Source organism: Scyliorhinus torazame, chromosome 2 (genome assembly GCF_047496885.1).
Source record: "Scyliorhinus torazame isolate Kashiwa2021f chromosome 2, sScyTor2.1, whole genome shotgun sequence".
NCBI classification, from domain to species: domain Eukaryota; kingdom Metazoa; phylum Chordata; class Chondrichthyes; order Carcharhiniformes; family Scyliorhinidae; genus Scyliorhinus; species Scyliorhinus torazame.
The window spans coordinates 302432832-302453111 of NC_092708.1; the positions used below are offsets into that span (position 1 = coordinate 302432832).

The 20280-nt window shown below is 45.3% G+C and overlaps 1 protein-coding gene across 1 annotated transcript in view; it reads left to right on the top strand.

Annotated features, from left to right (window-relative positions):
- ralgapa1 (Ral GTPase activating protein catalytic subunit alpha 1) overlaps positions 1 to 20280 on the top strand; it is a 361211-nt gene that overhangs the window by 233958 nt on the left and 106973 nt on the right. Inside the window, exon 34 of the mRNA XM_072494899.1 lies at positions 1737 to 2598. Within this exon, the coding sequence (XP_072351000.1) occupies positions 1737 to 2598 (862 nt within the window). The remainder of the gene's footprint in view (positions 1 to 1736; positions 2599 to 20280) is intronic.

Consider the following 20280-nt stretch of genomic DNA (forward strand, 5'->3'; position numbering starts at 1 on the left):
GTCCCTATTATAATCCCCAGGGGCTTCCCGCCTCTCGGGGCGGACCTTGTACCTGGTTCCAAGTGATTAGACTTGGTCCCAATCACTTGGTTCGATATTCTCCAATGCTGGAGCAATTCCTTGATCGAGGGGTGGTCGTTTACCTCTCTTTGTGTCAGCTCCTGCTGGCGCCGAAAGGTCTATGTGTCTATTTTGTATCAATTGTTCCTGGGGATTGCTGATTAATATGCAGATGGATGGGGTGTTGTTATGTTGGTGGCTGCAGGTATCGGTTTGGTCTGGCTGCTCCAGAGGCGAATACACTGTTTTACCTGCAGCTGTCTGTTTGAGTCCTGTTGGCTGATTTTCCCATCATCCTCTTCCGTTCGCCATTTTAAATCGGGGTTTGGCCATTCTAATCAGGAGTCAGCCATTTTACATGGCTACAGTGGTACTAACCATGGTGTTTGGATATCAATTTAGGCTTTGACAAATCCAAAGTACAATGCTCCCTTGTATCATCTGGTGCTATTGGTATTGTTGGTCTATTCTGGACATTCATAAAGCCTTTTGGAGGAAATCATGCAATATTGCTGAAGTAACTACAGTGGCCAGTATGTTGAAAGCATATGTTTTGGTTGCATTTTCCTGTGTTCAGGCTCCCCGTATATTGGAAAAAATAAAGAATCCAACATGATTCCGTGGCCTCTTTCAGATCTTGATGCGGTATACAATTGGTATGCCACAACATTTAGTGGATTAGGTATTCACACAAGAGACCACAGGAGAAGGGTATGGAATTATGGGAAGGTTGTAAACTTAAAAGTGTTATTTATCAGATGTCCTCATTAAAAACAATGATGTGTTGATTTGTGTGCCCTACAGAGGAGCCTGCAATGCTGTTTTAACAGGTTAAATCCGCCATAAGATCACTGATTTGACTTTTGAATGAGAGTCAACAATCCTGCTTTAGAAAATCAATTATAGCACTCCATGTAATTTCAGCAAACTTTCACCATCTGAGGGAAATCTACTATATTAGCAGGCAATTGGATAGAGAAATAAATAATAAAACAACCACTAGGAAATTCAGACCGACTAAGCAGTTTGATTTTGGGAGTAGTAAAAACAGCTAAAGTTTCAAAAACAGGAATTTTTAGTATTCTGTTTGTGTTTACTGTTTAATGTGGCTTGTTAAACCTTAAATGGATTCGTCAATGGCTAGGAGCAACTGAAATTACTCTTTCAACACTAAGTGAATTAAAAAAATTTCACCAATCTTAGCATTATCTCAAAGTCTAGTTTAATTAGTTTTGAAGGATTTCATTTGTACTCTAAGATTTCTATTTTTCTTACCAGTTGTTGGTTTTGTAGTGTAGTTTCTTGTGTGCTACATTGAAACAGATCAAATGTATTTAAAAGAAAAGATCTTCCATCTTCACTGGATTGAAACCTAATCTACCTTGTAGTTAAAATGAATGGTGTTTGTGTGTGTGAATTTAGGTTGACTGTTTGAATATGAATATATACTGTAATTCGTGTTGCAGCTATTGTGATCTGCATTTTATCAATGCAGTTTATTAATCTAAAGCAATCCAGTGAAAATAGTCCTCAGACTGACCAGGTGGTTCTTTACAAGGTTTCTTGGAAGGTGTTCAAATTGAGCAAAATGTAATGATTTACTAGTTAAATTTACTAAAATAAGTAATCAATCCAAAAAATGTTTTTACAACATATCTCATTCATATATTTTACAGTGAGAAGCCGTATTCAGCAAGGTTTGATTTCAGTTGCTGCCCGGACTGTGATAATTCATTTGGTGAACCACGTTGGCCATTATCCATTGAGTGGTGGCCCCGCCATGCTGACCAGCTTGATAAGTGAAAACCATGATAACCCCTTCACTGACTGTACTGAGCTTTCCCCTGAACTTTTTGAGAACCCCAATCTCCAATTTTTTGTGCTGAACAGTTCTACCCTTATCTCGTACCTGGAAATCCCTGTTGAGGACAATATCCCAGGAGGAGGGATGTCAGCTGGACTCTCAACAGCTACCTCAAATGTTAGAGTTGTGGTGCGTGATATATCTGGTAAATACTCCTGGGATTCTGCAATTCTATATGGACCACCTCACTGCTGCCAACAAAGGCAAATTGCTCACACGTTCACAAATCTTCGAAAAGAAGAACAGATGGTGGAACCTGCCTTCAATGAGACAGAAACTGATGATAATTTAAGGGACTATTTGGTACCTCAAACAAAAAGAAGATGCAGGGAAATAGTGCCATCTTGGGATGTAATTCGTGATGATGAAGATGCCTTGGATGAGATGCTGCAGTACTTGGGTTCCACCAGTCCAGAGTGTCTCCAGAGAGCTGGTGTGCAACTTAATATCCCTACTCCCCCTCCTGTTTGTATTTCAGAGAAACAGGAAAATGATGTAATGAATGCGATTCTGAAGCAGCACACGGAAGAGAAAGAGTTTGTGGAGAAGCATGGCAATGACCTAAATATGAAAGCAATGGAGCAGGAGCAACCATGCCCACAGGAGCCTCAGTCTGTGTTTTACTATTGCAGGATGCTGCTGAATATTCTTGGCATGAATTCGTGGGATAACAGGTAAGATGTGAGAGATAAAATATGATTTATGTTTGAAATAATTGCACATTTAATTAAAAATCTGTCCATTTTGTTCTAATCTCCACGCTTATAAATGATGTGATCAGATCCTTCACAATTGTTAGTAGCTTCAGATGCAATTAAAATTAAATGTGGATTTTCAATATTACTCTTAACTTTTATATTAAAATTGAATAGCATCCTTTCAAGATACCACATTTGCAACAAATGTAAACTTGCATTTTTCTTTTCATTTTAATCACCTTCCATACACTACAGAGATGATTAACTGATTTTTCAGAAAAGTGATATGAGAGATCAGCATGTTATGATTTAGATAGCGTAGGTGAACTAATGTAGGGTCAATTAACATTGTACAAAACACCAGAAGGTGCACTGCTAGACCAATCCTGTTTCTTTGTCAGGTTGTTTTGTTGGGGTATTGGAACAGACTTTCACTATCCACAAACTAGATTAAGTGAGAAGGTAACGGAATCTCAGTGCAGAAAAGGCCCTTCAGCCCTTCAAATCGAGTCAGCACTGACACGCGAATAACACCTGACCTACTTACCTAATTCCATTTAACAGCACTTGCCACATAGCCTTGAATATTATGATGTGCCAGGTGCTCATCCAGGTACTTTTTAAAGGGTGGCAGGCAACCCGCCTCGACCACCTCCCAGGCCGTGCATTCCAGACCGGCACTACCCTCTGGGTAAAATAGTTTTCCTCAAATCCCCCCTAAACCTCCTGCCTCTCACCTTGAACCTGTGTCACCTCATGACTGACCCTTCAACTGAGGGGAACAGCTGCTCCCTATCCATCCTGCCATGCGCCTCAATTTTGTACACCTCCATCAGGTTGGCCCCTCAATCTTCTCTGCTCCAAAGAAAACAACCCAAGCCTATCCAAACTCACTGTAATTTAAATGTTCCATCCCTGGCAACATCCTGGTGAGTCCACTCTGCACCCTCTCCAGTGCAATCACATCCTTCCTATAATGTGGCCTCTTTTGGTTTTGTAAAGTTTATTCTTTTCCAACCACCCAGGCTATACAATCTTTACAGCAGTAACCAATGAAGCTTTATAATGAGTAAAACAATGCTATCCTTTCAGGGCATGCATATAAATAAAACCAAGAAAATTATGCTCTAATTGGCTGTCTGCATGTTTAGCTGGTTATGGCAATAATCTGCAGTCATTTTTAGAAAACCAACAAGCTAGTAAAGCCAGCACAAACAAATGGGACTGTGGCACAAATTTTAGTTAAATACTTTAGATCCCAGATTATAACAATTCCTCCAGATCTTATCAACACAGTAATAAGCAACTTAACCCAATTCCCTCTGCATCAATCTGGGACTGCAGTCATAATAGCAAAATGCTATTATTTGAATGCTTTTGAATGCTATTTCAGCAGAAGATATGAACAGTTCATAGTTTGAGTCCAATATGACTCTGAGAAAGGGTCATGTTGGTCTCGAAATGTTAACTCTGTTTCTCTGTCCACCGACAACTGCTGAATTTTTCCAACGTCTTCTTCAATTTTGGACTCTTGGCACAAGGGTGTTTTCTAACATACTTAAGCTGCCTTGATTTGTTCCTAAAGTGGATTGAACTCACTCAGAATTAGAAGAAAATCTGTATAACTCTCCAGCCTAAGAGTTAGCAGTCATCCTCAATTTCTTTCACCAAAGGCAAAACCTTTCAACATGATAATTATCTATTCGCGGAGTTTTTGGAGCTGCAGAATGGCATGGCAGTGTTATTATTTTCATTGGAGTTCTAACTGCAGCTATTGCAGCCGCCCTATCATAAACATTTGTTTTTGTAAACTTGTTCAGGAGTGGCTACCAGCATTTAAGTAGCAGCAGCAGAGTTTGCAATTTATCAGAATGGCAATGCAAAGCAAGAACCTTTAAAGATAATTTCTTCCTCCTTGACAGGTACCAACCCAGCTTAGTACAAGAGTACCCCTTTTGTGGGAGATTATTTAATATGTTAATAATGGGTGCGATTAAGAGACCCTGTTGCTCCTGCATGGATCCGGGTGCAACAGGTGAATTGCTCAGGAGCCCCAAATCAGGCTCCACGCTGAACACCAGACCGATCGTGGACCATCCGACTGACTGAGCCCAGCGCGATCTGGATATTTAAATCCCCAGAGGCTGGATTCACCTGGCGCCCATGAGTCAACAGCCGAGCCAGGATGCCGTTTAGTACTGGTCCACACAAACGTGAACCAGGCATAATGGCACCTCCGGGGGCAGGGGTCTGGATCTCATAGGCCATTGCAGACCGGGTGGGTGAGGCAGGGTGGTCCCTGGATACCTTGGCATTGGCAGCGCTACCACTGCCAGGGTATCTGGGTGTCACTGCTCGGGTGCCAGGTTGGCACTGCCAGGGGTCAGGCCCTGAATGGGGGATTTGCCAATGGGTGAGGGGGGATTCCCAGGAGTATCGACAAGGTTAGGGGGGTGGGGCAGAAAGTGAGGGGGCGGGGGGGAGGGCTGAAAGCGCACATGATGCGGGGGTGTTGCCGGGGCTGCGGAACAAAACGCCGCTCCATTCTGGGAGCAGCCATTAGGAAATCTCTTCAGTGCAGCCTCGGCGTGGAGAAACTCCCCGTGGCCAAAAAAACAGCCAAGTGCCATTGAAGCCACCGAGAACCGTCCTGCCAAACACGCCCAAAAGCGGACTTAGATTTAAGTCTGCTGAATCGCACCCTAAGTAATCCTACATTGTAATTTTGTCCTAAAGCACCCTGCTTGCTCTCCGTGCAAGTACTTATTTCCTGAATCCATTGGTTCATCTGTAAGGTTGGAGCAGATCAATCGATTTCATCAAGCCTTTTCATTCAATTTTAAGCATTGTCTATGTATTTATTTGACAGCAATTTCTATTTGAGAAGTGCTGCTTTAAAGCCTGTGAATGTATGACTGCCTAAGTAGCATAAATATAATGAGGTATCTACTGTGAGATTTCTTCAAGGAAATCTGGAGCTATATTTTTGTTGCATTGCACAAGTAAAGCAGTCTTGAGTTCCACGGCTTTTTTAAAATAAAATTTATAAATTTAAAGAGCCCAATTCTTCTTTTTCTCCCAATTAAGGGGCTATTTAGTGTGGTCAATCCAATTACCCTGCACATCTTTGGCCTGTGGGGGCAGACATTGGGTTATGTGCAAACTCCACACAGATTTCAGACAGGCTAGAGACTTAAACCAGGCCAACCTCAGGAAGGTCCCACCCAAACTCCATCAACATACCTCCTGCCCCACCAGAGGTGCAAACACCCTGGACCACTGCTACACAAGCATCCTGGACCCCCACTACTTTCGAAAGCACCTTTGTCACCCCCACCCAGAACCCCTGTAGTGCCGGACATGACCAGAACATGTGGGTGTGATTCGCTGGGCTTCTCGAGCATCTCGCACACCTATCCTCTACCCCAAAAAATTTACTGAGCCGTGCTCCAGTCATATGCGCCCTGTGTAACACCTTAAGTTGAATCAGGCTTAGCCTGGCACACGAGGACGATGAGTTTACCCTACTTAGGGCATCCGCCCACAGCCCCTCCTCAATCTCCTCCCCCAGCTCTTCTTCCCATTTCCCTTTCAGCTCATCTACCATAATCTCCCCCTCGTCCCTCATTTCCCTATATATATCTGACACCTTACCGTCCCCCACCCATGTCTTTGAGATCACTCTGTCCTGCACCTCATTCGTCGGGAGCTGCGGGAATTCCCTCACCTGTTGCCTCGCAAAAGCCCTCAGTTGCATATACCGGAATGCATTCCCTTGGGGCAACCCATATTTCTCGGTCAGCGCTCCCAGATTTGCGAACTTCCCATCCACAAACAGATCTTTCAGTTGCATTACTCCTGCTCTTTGCCATATTCCAAATCCCCCATCCATTCTCCCCGGGGCAAACCTATGGTTATTTCTTATCGGGGACCCCACCAAGGCTCCCGTCTTTCCCCTATGCCGTCTCCACTGTCCCCAAATTTTCAAAGTCGCCACCACCACTGGGCTTGTGGTGTATTTCTTCGGTGAGAACGGCAATGGGGCCGTCACCATAGCTTGTAGGCTAGTCCCCCTACAGGACACCCTCTCCAATCTCTTCCACGACGCTCCCTCCTCTTCTCCCATCCACTTACTCACCATTGAGATATTGGCGGCCCAGTAGTACTCACTTAGGCTCGGTAGTGCCAGCCCCCCCCCTATCCCTACTACGCTGTAAGAATCCCTTCCTCACTCACGCGGTCTTCTTATCAAAACTCATGATACTCTTTTCGATCCTTTTGAAAAAAGCCTTCGTGATCACCACCGGGAGGCACTGAAACACAAAGAGAAATCTCGGGAGGACTACCATTTTAACCGCCTGCACCCTCCCTGCCAGTGACAGGGATACCATGTCCCATCTCTTGAAGTCCTCCTCCATTTGTTCCACCAATCGCGTTAAATTTAACCTATGCAATGTACCCCAATTCTTGGCTATCTGGATCCCCAAGTAACGAAAGTCCCTTGTTACCTTCCTCAGCGGAAAGTCCTCTATTTCTCTGCTCTGCTCCCCTGGATGCACCACAAACAACTCACTTTTCCCCATGTTCAGTTTATATCCTGAGAATTCTCCAAACTCCCGAAGTGTCTGCATTATCTCTGGCATCCCCTCCGCCGGGTCCGCTACATATAACAACAAATCATCCGCATACAGAGATACCCGGTGTTCTTCTCCTCTAAGTACTCCCCTCCACTTCTTGGAACCCCTCAATGCTATTGCCAGGGGCTCAATCGCCAGTGCAAACAATAATGGGGACAGAGGGCATCCCTGCCTTGTCCCTCTATGGAGCCGAAAGTATGTAGATCCCCGTCCATTCGTGACCACACTCGCCACTGGGGCCCTATACAACAGCTGCACCCATCCAACATATTCATCTCCAAAACCAAATCTCCTCAGCACCTCCCACAGATAATCCCACTCCACTCTATCAAATGCTTTCTCGGCATCCATCGCCACCACTATCTCCGCTTCCCCCTCTGGTGGGGGCATCATCATTACCCCTAGCAGCCTCCGTATATTCGTATTCAGCTGTCTCCCCTTCACAAACCAAGTTTGGTCCTCATGGACCACCCTCGGGACACAATCCTCTATCCTCATTGCCATTACCTTGGCCAGAATCTTAGTGTCTACATTTAGGAGGGAAATAGGTCTATAGGACCCGCATTGCAGCGGGTCCTTTTCCTTCTTTAGGAGAAGCGATATCGTTGTCTCAGACATAGTGGGGGCAGCTGTCCCCTTTCCTTTGCCTCATTAAAGGTCCTCATCAGTAGCGGGGCGAGCAAGTCCACATATTTCCTGTAAAATTCAACTGGGAATCCATCCGGTCCCGGAGCCTTCCCCGCCTGCATGCTCCTAATTCCTTTCACTACTTCCTCTATTTCAATCTGTGCTCCCAGTCCCACCCTTTCCTGCTCCTCCACCTTGGGAAATTCCAGCCGGCCCAGAAAGCCCATCATTCTCTCCCTCCCATCCAGGGGTTGAGCTTCGTATAATTTTTTATAAAATGCCTTGAACACTCCATTCACTCTCTCCGCTCCCCGCTCCATCTCTCCTTCCTCATCCCTCACTCCCCCTATTTCCCTCGCTGCTCCCCTTTTCCTCAATTGGTGGGCCAGCAACCTGCTCGCCTTCTCCCCATATTCGTACTGTACACCCTGTGCCTTCCTCCACTGTGCCTCTGCAGTACCTGTTGTCAGCAGGTCAAATTCTACGTGTAGCCTTTGCCTTTCCCTGTACAGTCCCTCCTCCGGTGCCTCCGCATATTGCCTGTCCACCCTCAGAAGTTCTTGCAGCAACCGCTCCCGTTCCCTACTCTCCTGCTTTCCTTTATGTGCCCTTATTGATATCAGCTCCCCTCTAACCACTGCCTTCAGCGCCTCCCAGACCACTCCCACCTGGACCTCCCCATTATCATTGAGTTCCAAGTACTTTTCAATGCACCCCCTCACCCTTAGACACACCCCCTCATCTGCCATTAGTCCCATGTCCATTCTCCAGGGTGGGCGCCCTTCTGTTTCCTCCCCTATCTCCAAGTCCACCCAATGTGGAGCGTGATCCGAAATGGCTATAGCCGTATACTCCGTTCCCCTCACCTTCGGGATCAACGCCCTTCCCAAAACAAAAAAGTCTATTCGCGAATAGACTTTGTGGACATAGGAGAAAAACGAAAACTCCTTACTCCTAGGTCTGCTAAATCTCCACGGGTCTACTCCTCCCATCTGCTCCATAAAATCTTTAAGCACCTTGGCTGCTGCCAGCCTCCTTCCAGTCCTGGACCTCGACCTGTCCAGCCCTGGTTCCAACACCGTATTGAAATCTCCCCCCATTACCAACTTTCCCACCTCTAGGTCCGGGATGCGTCCTAGCATATGCCTCATAAAATTGGCATCATCCCAGTTCGGGGCATATACGTTTACCAAAACCACCGTCTCCCCCTGTAGTTTGCCACTCACCATCACGTATCTGCCCCCACTATCCGCCACTATAGTCTTTGCCTCAAACATTACCCGCTTCCCCACTAATATCGCCACCCCCCTGTTTTTCACATCTAGCCCCGAATGGAACACCTGCCCCACCCAACCTTTGCGTAGTCTCACCTGGTCTATCAGTTTCAAGTGCGTTTCCTGTAACATAACCACGTCTGCCTTAAGTTTCTTTAGGTGTGTGAGTACCCGTGCCCTCTTTATCGGCCCGTTCAGCCCTCTCTCGTTCCACGTGATCAGCCGGGTTGGGGGGCTTTTTACCCCCCCCTTGTCGATTAGCCATCCCCTTTTTCCAGCTCCTCACCCGGTTCCCACGCAGCTGTGTCCCCCCCGCCCATCCCACCCCATACCAGCTACCCCCTCTCCCCAGCAGCAGCAGCCCAATAGTTCCCCCCCTCCCACCCCCCCCCCCCCGCTCGATCCCCCACTAGCGTAGTTACACCCCCCATGTTGCTCCCAGAAGTCAGCAAACTCTGGCCGACCTCGGCTTCCCCCCGTGACCTCGGCTCGCACCGTGCGACGCCCCCTCCTTCCTGCTTCCCTATTCCCGCCATGATTATCATAGCGCGGGAACAAAGCCCGCGCTTCCCCCTTGGCCCCGCCCCCAATGGTCAACGCCCCATCTCCTCCACCTCCTTTCCTCCCCCCACCACCTCCTGTGGAAGAGAGAAAAGTTACCACATCGCAGGATTAATAACATAAAACTCCTCTTTTCCCCCCTTTTTACCCCCCTCTTCGCCCCCCCATACTCGCCCCACCACTTTGTTTCAAACGTTCTTTTTTTTAAATAACCCGCTCATTCCAATTTTTCTTCCACGATAAAAGTCCACGCCTCATCCGCCGCCTCAAAGTAGTGGTGCCTCCCTTGATATGTGACCCACAGTCTTGCCGGTTGCAGCATTCCGAATTTTATCTTCTTTTTGTGAAGCACCGCCTTGGCCCGATTAAAGCTCGCCCTCCTTCTCGCCACCTCCGCACTCCAGTCTTGGTATACGCGGATCACCGCGTTCTCCCACTTACTGCTCCGAGTTTTCTTTGCCCATCTAAGGACCACCTCTTTGTCCTTAAAACGGAGGAATCTCACCACTATGGCTCTGGAAATTTCTCCTGCTCTCGGTCCTCGCGCCATCACTCGGTATGCTCCCTCCACCTCCAGCGGACCCGTCGGGGCCTCCGCTCCCATTAACGAGTGCAGCATCGTGCTCACATATGCCCCGACGTCCGCTCCCTCCGCACCTTCAGGAAGACCAAGAATCCTTAGGTTGTTCCTCCTCGCGTTGTTCTCCAGCGCCTCCAGCCTTTCCACACATCGTTTATGGTGTGCCTCGTGCATCTCCGTCTTCACCACCAGGCCCTGTATGTCGTCCTCATTCTCGGCAGCCTTTGCCTTCACGACCCGAAGCTCTCGCTCCTGGGTCTTTTGCTCCTCCTTTAGCCCTTCGATCGCCTGTAATATCGGGGCCAACAGCTCCTTCTTCATTTCCTTTTTGAGTTCTTCCACTCAGCGTTTCAAAAACTCGTGTTGTTCAGGGCCCCATATTAAACTGCCACCTTCCGACGCCATCTTGGTTTTTGCTTGCCTTCCTTGCCGCTGCTCTAAAGGATCCACCGCAATCCGGCCACCTTCCCCTCCTTTTTTCATCCGTATCCAGGGGGGATTCCCTTCTGGTTCACCGCACAGTACTTTTAGCCGTTAAAATTGCCGTTGGGGCTCTTATTAAGAGCCCAAAAGTCCGTTCCACCGGGAGCTGCCGAAACGTGCGACTCAGCTGGTCATCGCCGCACCCGGAAGCCCTGCTACACAAGCATCAAAGGTGCATACCGCTCCATTCCCAGACCACACTTTGACAAATCCAACCACAAGTCAGTACTCCTACTTCCGGCTTACAACAGCAACTCAAGCGTGCTGAACCAGTCAAGAAAACCATGCAGTGCTGGTCCGAGGCATCAGAGGACACTCTCCTTGATTGCTTGGAGTCTGTGGACTGTTCCATATTCAAGGCCGCGGCAGCTAACCTGGATGAGTACGCAACCACCGTCATAGACTTCATCGTAAGGGTGTCGAGGCCTGTGTACCAAAGACGACAATACGGGTGTTCCCCAATTGGAAACCCTGGCTCCACCAAAGGGTCCACTCCCTGCTAAAGTTCCGGACGGAGGCGTTCAAGTCTGACGACCCTGACCTATATAAGCAATCCAGGTATGAAGTACGGAAAGCCAAAACACAGTACCGGATCAAACTAGAGTCCCAAGCCAACGACACAAACCCACAACGTCTATGGCAGGGCTTACAAAGCAAGGCCAGGCGGAATCTCTGGGGCTGGAGCATCCCTCCCCGATGAGCTGAAAAAGTTCTATGCCTGCTTTGAACAGTCAGCCAATAAATCAGTGCTACCCGCCCCAACAACCCATACCCACTATTACAATCTCTGAGGTAAGAGCTGCCTTCTTGAATGTAAACCCGCGGAAAGCGAAGAGTCCCGACAAAGTCCTTGGGCGAACACTCAGAGCCTTCGCTGGCGAGTGTATTCACAGATATCTTCAACACCTCACTTTTCCGCTCCGAGGTCCTCACCTGCTTCAGGAAGACCACCATAATACCAGCACCAAAGAAGACAAGGTATGATGCCTCAACAACTACCGGCCAGTGGCCCTCACGTCTGTTATCATGAAATGCTTCGAGCGGCTAGTCATGAGACGGATCAATGCCAGCCTCCCAGATGGTCTCGACCATTGCAGTTCACCTACCGCGGCAACCAAACCACAGCAGATGCTATCTCTCTGGCCCTATAATCAACACATGAACATCTCGACAACAAGGACACCTGTTATACGTTTCAGTTTCCGTTGTATGAAGAGTCAAAAGTCCTGTTCCTTTTCACCAAACACCATTTATTTCACTTCCACAGCCTCTGCACAAAACTCTTAACAACACACCACCTGACACAAGGGCCATCTGAAGCCCCTTTACATATCAGTGCCAATCATTGGATACTTAAACTAAATGAGACAACTAATTGCAATGTCTCTTAATGCATTACTTAACTCTTAACCCATTACTTACAGTCCCCCCTTGGAGAAAAAAATAGTTAGGTGAAAACAAAATTTAAAGAAACTCAAAAACACATGCAATTTCCCCCCCCCCCCCCCCCCCCTTTTTATTTTTCAAAATTTTTTTTTGGGGGGGGGGGAAATCACAGAAACAGGCGCCCTTCATTAACAATATCCAAAAGTTAAATTTCTGTCAATATCTGAGATATATAAAAGGCCATATCCACCGCCTCTACAAAGCTTAATGTCTCAGCAGGCAAAGTGCTTTCGACCACTTTCCTTATTTTCTTTGTTTCCCGACACAAGAGGACAACATTTACCATTGTTCCCCAAGAGGAAAATTATAAAACCTCCTGTGTTTGATATGTATAGGATGCATCACTATAAACTATGAATTTCAAGTGCCTAAGGTCACCTAAAACCGGGAACCTCAAAACACACTCCTGCATTTTTAGTTTGGCCAATCGCTTAATTTGCTCTTATTATGTCTTCCACTTTGGGATCATTCATTTTTGTACTCAACTCTAAGACATCAAAACTCACGTCTGGTCTAGTCTGTCTACCTAACCAATTCAGTTGCCCAATTAAACTTTGCAGTTGCTCTTTTTCCATCTTTGAAACCTTGCATCTTTTTGTGAAAACCCGGCCACGACTAATTGCTATTGGGCTGATGCTTTCCAAATAAGATTGCTGACATAAAGTTGCCCCTAACTTAGTCTGTCTGATTTCCAGTCCAACATATTTAAATGCACCGGAAGCCTGACTTCCAACCCTGAATTATTTCCTCAAACCAGAGATTACAAAAGTTTCAAAATCACTAGTCCCACCCCACAAAAATTATTTGACATGCATCATAAAGATGCCAGAAAGGTTCCCTTTATAGTGCCAGTAAAAGATTACCGGATCTACTTTCAACTGGTAACAGCCTAACTTTAACAAAACTGACCTTACCGAAAAATACCAGACTCCAGGTGCAACATTTAAACCACATACATATTTGTTCAACTTCCAGAATACCCCTTCTGTGTTAGCTGCTTCTTTAGGAGGACGGAGAAAAATGTCTCTCTGGAGCTGATGCCCCTGCAAGAAGGCAGCTTTCATATCTATAGATTTGCATTCCCATGCCTTTGGGGCTAAAAGAAGATCTTTAAAATTAACCTTTCCTGCTGTAGGTGAATCTACCCTTAAATCCTGATCATCTAAGCTTTCTTCAAATCCCCTTGCCACAAGCCTGGCCTTTGCCTTCTCGGTTCCATCTGGAAGAACCTTTTCCGTTCAAATCCATCTGTGGGACAGAGCTCTTTGTCCCCTATCCGGTACTTCCGTGTATACCCCAAATTCACTCCAACTATGCAGTTCTTGCTGTTTAGAATCTTTGATAACTTTTCATATAATTTATTGGAAGCCACCAAAATCTCACGTGCATGTGGGCTTCTACTCCTATTAGTATTCGTAGTCTTACTCATGTTCCGAGACCTTGATAAACTACGTCCCCTCTCCCGCCTGGTAACTTGTTCTATACTGCTACTGCTTGATCTTTCCGATCTGCTGTGGGATGTCCTTTCAAAATTCTCGACCTTTTCCTGCGGACCTGTTCACTAAGCGATGTACTATCTGAACTGGCACTGCGTTCCTGTGACCTCCATTTTTGAACTTCGTGTTCCCAATCCATTGTCTTAACTCCCTCCCCTGAATGCTGTACATTCAACCAATGTTTATACTTTCCAGTGGCCTTCCCTGCTCTAATAACAATTGCATCCTTCCATTGACTAGACCCTTCAGGCAAGTATGTCACCTTTGTACCAACGTTTGGTAGTTGTCCTTTTCGAAAAATGGCCTAATCCAAGATCTTAAGGTCCACAGCCGCAATGTTGTTAAAATCCCTGGCCAAAGGTAGGGTTACTATCGGTCATGCTGGTGTCCTTCTGTACTTCCTACAAACTTCACAGCAATCACTAACCTGTTCTATCAGTTTAGTATAGTCTTCATCCCTTACCCCTGCATCCTTTAATATATTTTTCAGCCTCCGAGGAGGTGGATGTGCAAATTGCCTATGCAGTTTTAATGCAACAAGCTTTTTATCAGCGAAAGTCCCATTTTTAACTGCCATTAACACATCCTTAACCACTCTACTTGAAATATTTTTCAGTAATAGAATACAATAGTGTCCCGACTGTGTAAATTGTAAGTCCACCGTCTTTCCAAAAACTGTTGCCTTATCCTGTTCCATATCCAGTTTCATGTGTGCTTTCTTCATTGACGGTCTGCTCAGAAGCAAAGGTATCTCACTTGATGCAACATCCGTGCTAATGAAATGATTCACTCCGGCAATATTGCAAGGGATCACTACTCTTTTCAGTGACTTCAGAGTATTATCATCCCCAAACTTGAAACTTGTGGAACTTTCAAATTCCTTAACCTTGTTATTACTTTCAGCATTCAAGGAGTCCAGGTAACATTTTAACCAGTCAATTCCACACACAGTAGATGTGCAGCCACTATCCAATACAGCACAATTGAAGGATTCTGCAACCAACACCCTCATTACTGGCATAAAACTGCTTGTTAATAGGACAATGTCTTCTCTCTGAACACTATCTTTTTCCTCTTCTGACTCTTCCGTGTCACGTGTTACTTCAAACACACTCAACGTTTTGGACAGTTGAAGACATAATGGTATTGAGAGTCACATCGAAAACATCGATTTATCATGCCCCGTGCATTTCTGGGGTTCATCTTCCTATTGTAGGTTCCAACTGGGTTTCTGTCTTCATAATTTCCTTGTCTCGATCTCCTTCTATAGTCTTGGGTCCTCTTCGTAGCCGTACAATTTCGCCATCCTGTTAGTAGTGTATCTTCCATATTCTGCTTTATAGCAGACTGACCTATTTGAGTCATCAGAGCCATCGGAATCGAATGTTTCCCCAGAAACTTCGTTAAAGCTTTTGTCATCTGATCGAATAAGGTATTCTCATCCGTAAACTGAACTCCTGTCAAAACCAGGCGCCATGTTGCTCACTCCAGCACAGTCATGTAATTTAAAGGCCAACACAGACTGTGGAAATTCCAGGTTGTATTTCTGCAGTCTTTTATATAGTCTGCCAAATTCCATTATATAGTCTTCCATGGAGAATTCCTCTATTTTCCGGAACTTATCAAATTCCGACCATGCTTCATACGCACTTAACAAGTCATCTTTCTTATAAATCTTATCCATATAATGTAATAAAGTCTCCAGACCTTCTTCTGAGTCTAACTCTTCCAATTCCAGCTCAGAAAGCACTTTGTTTCGGATTTTACTGTCATAAGGTAGAGAAAGAGCCAATGCCATACCTTGTTTTCTCTTTCCCAAGGCAGTTACCTTATTCCACATAACTACTGCACTTCTCCATTGGTCGTACGATTCCCTTTCAGAAAACAAGGGGGGATAGTCATATTCAGTCATCTTTATCCTGAGTTCAGCCATGTATACATAGAACATAGAACATAGAAAATACAGCACAGAACAGGCCCTTCGGCCCACGATGTTGTGCCGAACCTTTGTCCTAGATTAATCATAGATTATCATTGAATTTACAGTGCAGAAGAAGGCCATTCGGCCCCTTGAGTCTGCACCAGCTCTTGGAAAGAGCACCCTACCCAAACTCAACACCTCCACCCACCACCAAGGGCAATTTGGACATTAAGGGCAATTTATCATTGGCCAATTCACCTAACCCGCACATCTTTGGACTGTGGGAGGAAACCGGAGCACCCGGAGGAAACCCACGCAGACACGGGGAGGACGTGCAGACTCCGCACAGACAATGACCCAAGCTGGAATCGAACCTGGGACCATGGATCTGTGAAGCAATTGTGCTATCCACAATGCTACCGTGCTGCCCTTAAGAACAAATAAATCTACACTATATCATTTTCCCGTAATCCATGTACCTATCCAACAGCTGCTTGAAGGTCCCTAATGTTTCCGACTCAACTACTTCCACAGGCAGTGCATTCCATGCCCCCACTACTCTCTGGGTAAAGAACCTACCTCTGATATCCCTCCTATATCTTCCACCTTTCACCTTAAATTTATGTCCCCTTGTAATGGTGTGTTCCACCTGGGGAAAAAGTCTCTGACTGTCTACTCTATCTATTCCCCTGATCATCTTATAAACCTCTATCAAGTCGCCCCTCATCCTTCTCCGCTCTAATGAGAAAAGGCCTAGCACCCTCAACCTTTCCTCGTAAGACCTACTCTCCATTCCAGGCAACATCCTGGTAAATCTTCTTTGCACCTTTTCCAGAGCTTCCACATCCTTCCTAAAATGAGGCGACCAGAACTGTACACAGTCTTTGTTTTTTTTCCCTTCTCACTCACTTCTTGTTTTTTTTTCCCTTCTCACTCACTTCTTGGTTTGATCAGGAAAAGTTGTATCTTTCAAGCCTTCACATTTGCACAGCAACCATTCTCTGCTACCATTGTTATACGTTTTAGTTACCGTTGTATGAAGAGTCAATAGTCCTGTTCCTTTTCACCAAACACCATTTATTTCACTTCCACAGCCTCTGCACAAAACTCTTAACAACACACCACCTGACACAAGGGCCCCTGAAGCCCCTTTACATATCAGTGTGAATCATTGGATACTTAAACTAAATGAGACAACTAATTGCAATGTCTCTTAATGCATTACTTAACTCTTAACCCATTACTTAACAACACCAACATCAGATTGCTGTTCATAGGCTACAGCTCTGCCTTCAAGACCATCATCCCGACAAGCCCCCCCCCCCCCCCGTCGACATCAATGGCTCCGAATTGGAGATGATCGATAGCTTTAAGTTCCTGGGGGTAACCATCACCAACAGCCTGTCCTGGTCCACTTGCGTTTATGCGCAACAGTCAAGAAAGCGCAACAATGTCTCTACTTCCTATGGAAGCTAAAGAAATTCAGCACGTTTGTGTCGACTCTCATAAACTTCTACAGATGTGCCATAGAGAGCATCCTATCCGGCTGCATTACAGCTTAGTATGGCAACTGCTCGGCCGAAGATCGCAAAAAACTGCACAGTGTGGTTAACTCAGCCCAATGCATCACACAAGCTTGCCATCCTCCCATTGATTCTGTCTATACCTCCCGTGCTGAATTTCAGGAAGGCAGACAGCATTGTCAGAGACCCCTCACCCCCAGGCGTTGCCCTCTTCCAGACCCTTACATCAGGCAGAAGATACAGAAGTCTGAAGACCCACACGTCCAGCACAATGCCCTATGCTGCTCTTGTTTGGCCCTTGTTCCGCACTGTAACCAATCATTATTTGTTGATGTACCATTTGTCAATGTACTCTGTTGATTATTCTTTTGTCTACTATGTACGTACTGTGTACGTTCCCTTGGCCTCATAAAAATACTTTTCACTGTACTTCGGTACATGTGGCAATATATATCAATCAATCAATCAGACGGTGACCCGAGGCCGGGATCGAATACGGGTCCTCGGCACCATGAGGCAGCAGCGCTAACCACTGAGCCGCCATGCCACCCTGGTCCACAGCTTCTAACCACAGTTATGATCACTTCCTGTGTGACGTCCCCTAATTTGTTATGATTCGGACACGATGCCTTCAAATTGTTATGCTCTCAGGTGAGGAAGGATGAACTGGCTCCCCTTACTTATTTGGCCCCCTCGCTTGGTAGCAACAAGGTTCATTTAAAAAGAATCCCTTCTCTTGTAGATACCTTATTCCAGTCCAAATGTATTTATGTTTTAAAAGGAGCAAATTAGCCAGGCTTCCTTGAGTTAAAAAGTGAGTATATTAGTTAGTAAAATGCAAGAAAAAAAATAATAAAATGCAACATCCACGCGCACAGATTAGGAAGGAAAGTGAGTCCAAAAAAAAAGCTTTTTAAAAAATTCATAAATCAGTCTTTGGCTTGTTCGTGAAGATTAAATGAAGAAACGCTGCAGCCGTTAAGTTTGGTGATTCCAGTAATGCATTGATGTGGAGATTCTTGGTTCTGCACGTTCGCTGAAATAATTTGCCCTGTTTCCTTGTAATAATCTTTATTATTGTCACAAGTAGGCTTACTTTAACACTGCGTTGAAGGTACTGTGAAAATCCCCTAGTCGCCGCACTCTGGCGCCTGTTCGGGTACACAGAACGAGAATTCAGAATGTCCAATTCACTGAACAAGCACGTCTTTCGGGACTTGAGAGAGGAAACCGGAGCACCCGGAGGAAACCCGTGCAGTCTCCGGACAAACAATGACCAAAGCTGGGAATCGACCCTGGGACTCTGGTGCTGTGAAGCAACAGTGCTAACCACTATGCTGCCTTTTTCATCTGTGGCTTTGCTGACATGCTTCCAGCAATCAGAGAGACATGTTTTCATCTGCAAGCAAAGGGATGCCTAGTGGATGTTCTGCAGTTATGACGTTTGCAGCAAACACTATCACAGCTGAGCACCAGACCAGCCCCCAGATACCAGGGCTGCAGTTGGTTTTTAACCCCTTTTCTTGTGTATTCCTGGAAGGGGGAAAACACAAACATATCTTTTGCCCAGACTGCTTTCTTTCAACTTGCATCGTGTCCACGGTCTAGAATATAGCCCACGGGTGATGGTTTCTGCTGAAATGGTAATCAGCCTCCATTATCTCCAGAGGGGATTACAGTTCAGTTTTTGCATTGCATCTCTTCCTTTGAAGTGTCTCTGTCTGAAAAAAGGTATGACATTACGTTCTCTCTGGACTACTTAGTCAAATGCAATTTTAGTCACTGAATTACATTTTCAGAATTTACATTCTCAGCCATCTTTGGCTGGTATGTCCTTTTTTAAAAACACATGTCATAAAAATTCAATATGGCCATAATTTATTCGTGGCTATGATTTATTGTCACAACATCACGCATTCATTCCATTTTCAAGACCACCTATTTCTATCTCCTATTATCTCCAAATCCATCCCTAACTCAGCTCTTCTGCTAAAATCCTAATCCATGCCATTGGGCCTTTACTATTCCAATGCTCTCCTGACCAGCTTCCCATCTTCTAGCTTGCATCGACTTGAGATCATCCAAAACCATCCTGCCCGTATCCTAACTCACACCAAGGCTAGTTCACCTATCATCTTCTGCGAGCTGCATAAGTAGACATTTTGTCCCATAAAATCTCAACTTAAAATTCTGATCTTTGTTTTCATGACTTTTTAATGACTTCCTTTCTTTCCAACCACCTCCAGCTCTATATGTCTTTTTAAATCTCTACACCTCCAATTTTGGCTTCTTGCACATCCCAGTTTTAATCGTTCAACAATTGGCAACAATGTTTTGAATTGCCTTGGCCCCCCAAGCTCTGGAATTCCCTCCCTAAATTTCTCCATTTCTTCACATCTCCTTTTAAGATGCTCCTTAAAGCCTGTCTTTTTTTTAACCAACTTTTAATTACTCGAATGTCTTGTCATGGGCCAAGGTTTAGAGAACCCCAAAGTGTATCATGGAGTTCACCTGACCCACAACTTTTAATAGATTGTCGTATGGGGAGCACACGGCTCATTCTACAGGTGTGGTACAGCAGAAATGGAAAAGTATTTGTTAAAGCAAAACAATGTTTATTCTATGAACTCAAGTTAACCTTTTTAAAAAATACAGTGAACATCTTGGCAACCATTAATTCAAATACAACCCCCAAAGAATACAACACTAAGTAATCCTTTGAGCTTTCCTTTCAACATCCATAAGATGTTAAAACACCTTTTACCAGAAGCACATCAGGTTAAAGTCACTACTGTTATTAGTTTTAAATCACCAGGATCAATTTACAGTTTTTAGATTACAGAGAGAGACTAATACCCCTTCTGGCTGTGACTGCAGCTATCCAGCTCTCTAAACGAAATTAAAACACACCATGCAGCAAACAGCCTAAAACGAAAGTAAAAAGCTGACACAGCCCAGCTCCACCCACTTTCTGACATCACTGCAGTAATAAACACCCAAGGTTCTCTCACTACAGATATTTATATACACACCCATTTCTTAAAGGTACTCTCACATTAGTCTTTCTGTATGCCTTGGTGTCAAATTGTGTCTGATTGCACTCCTATGAA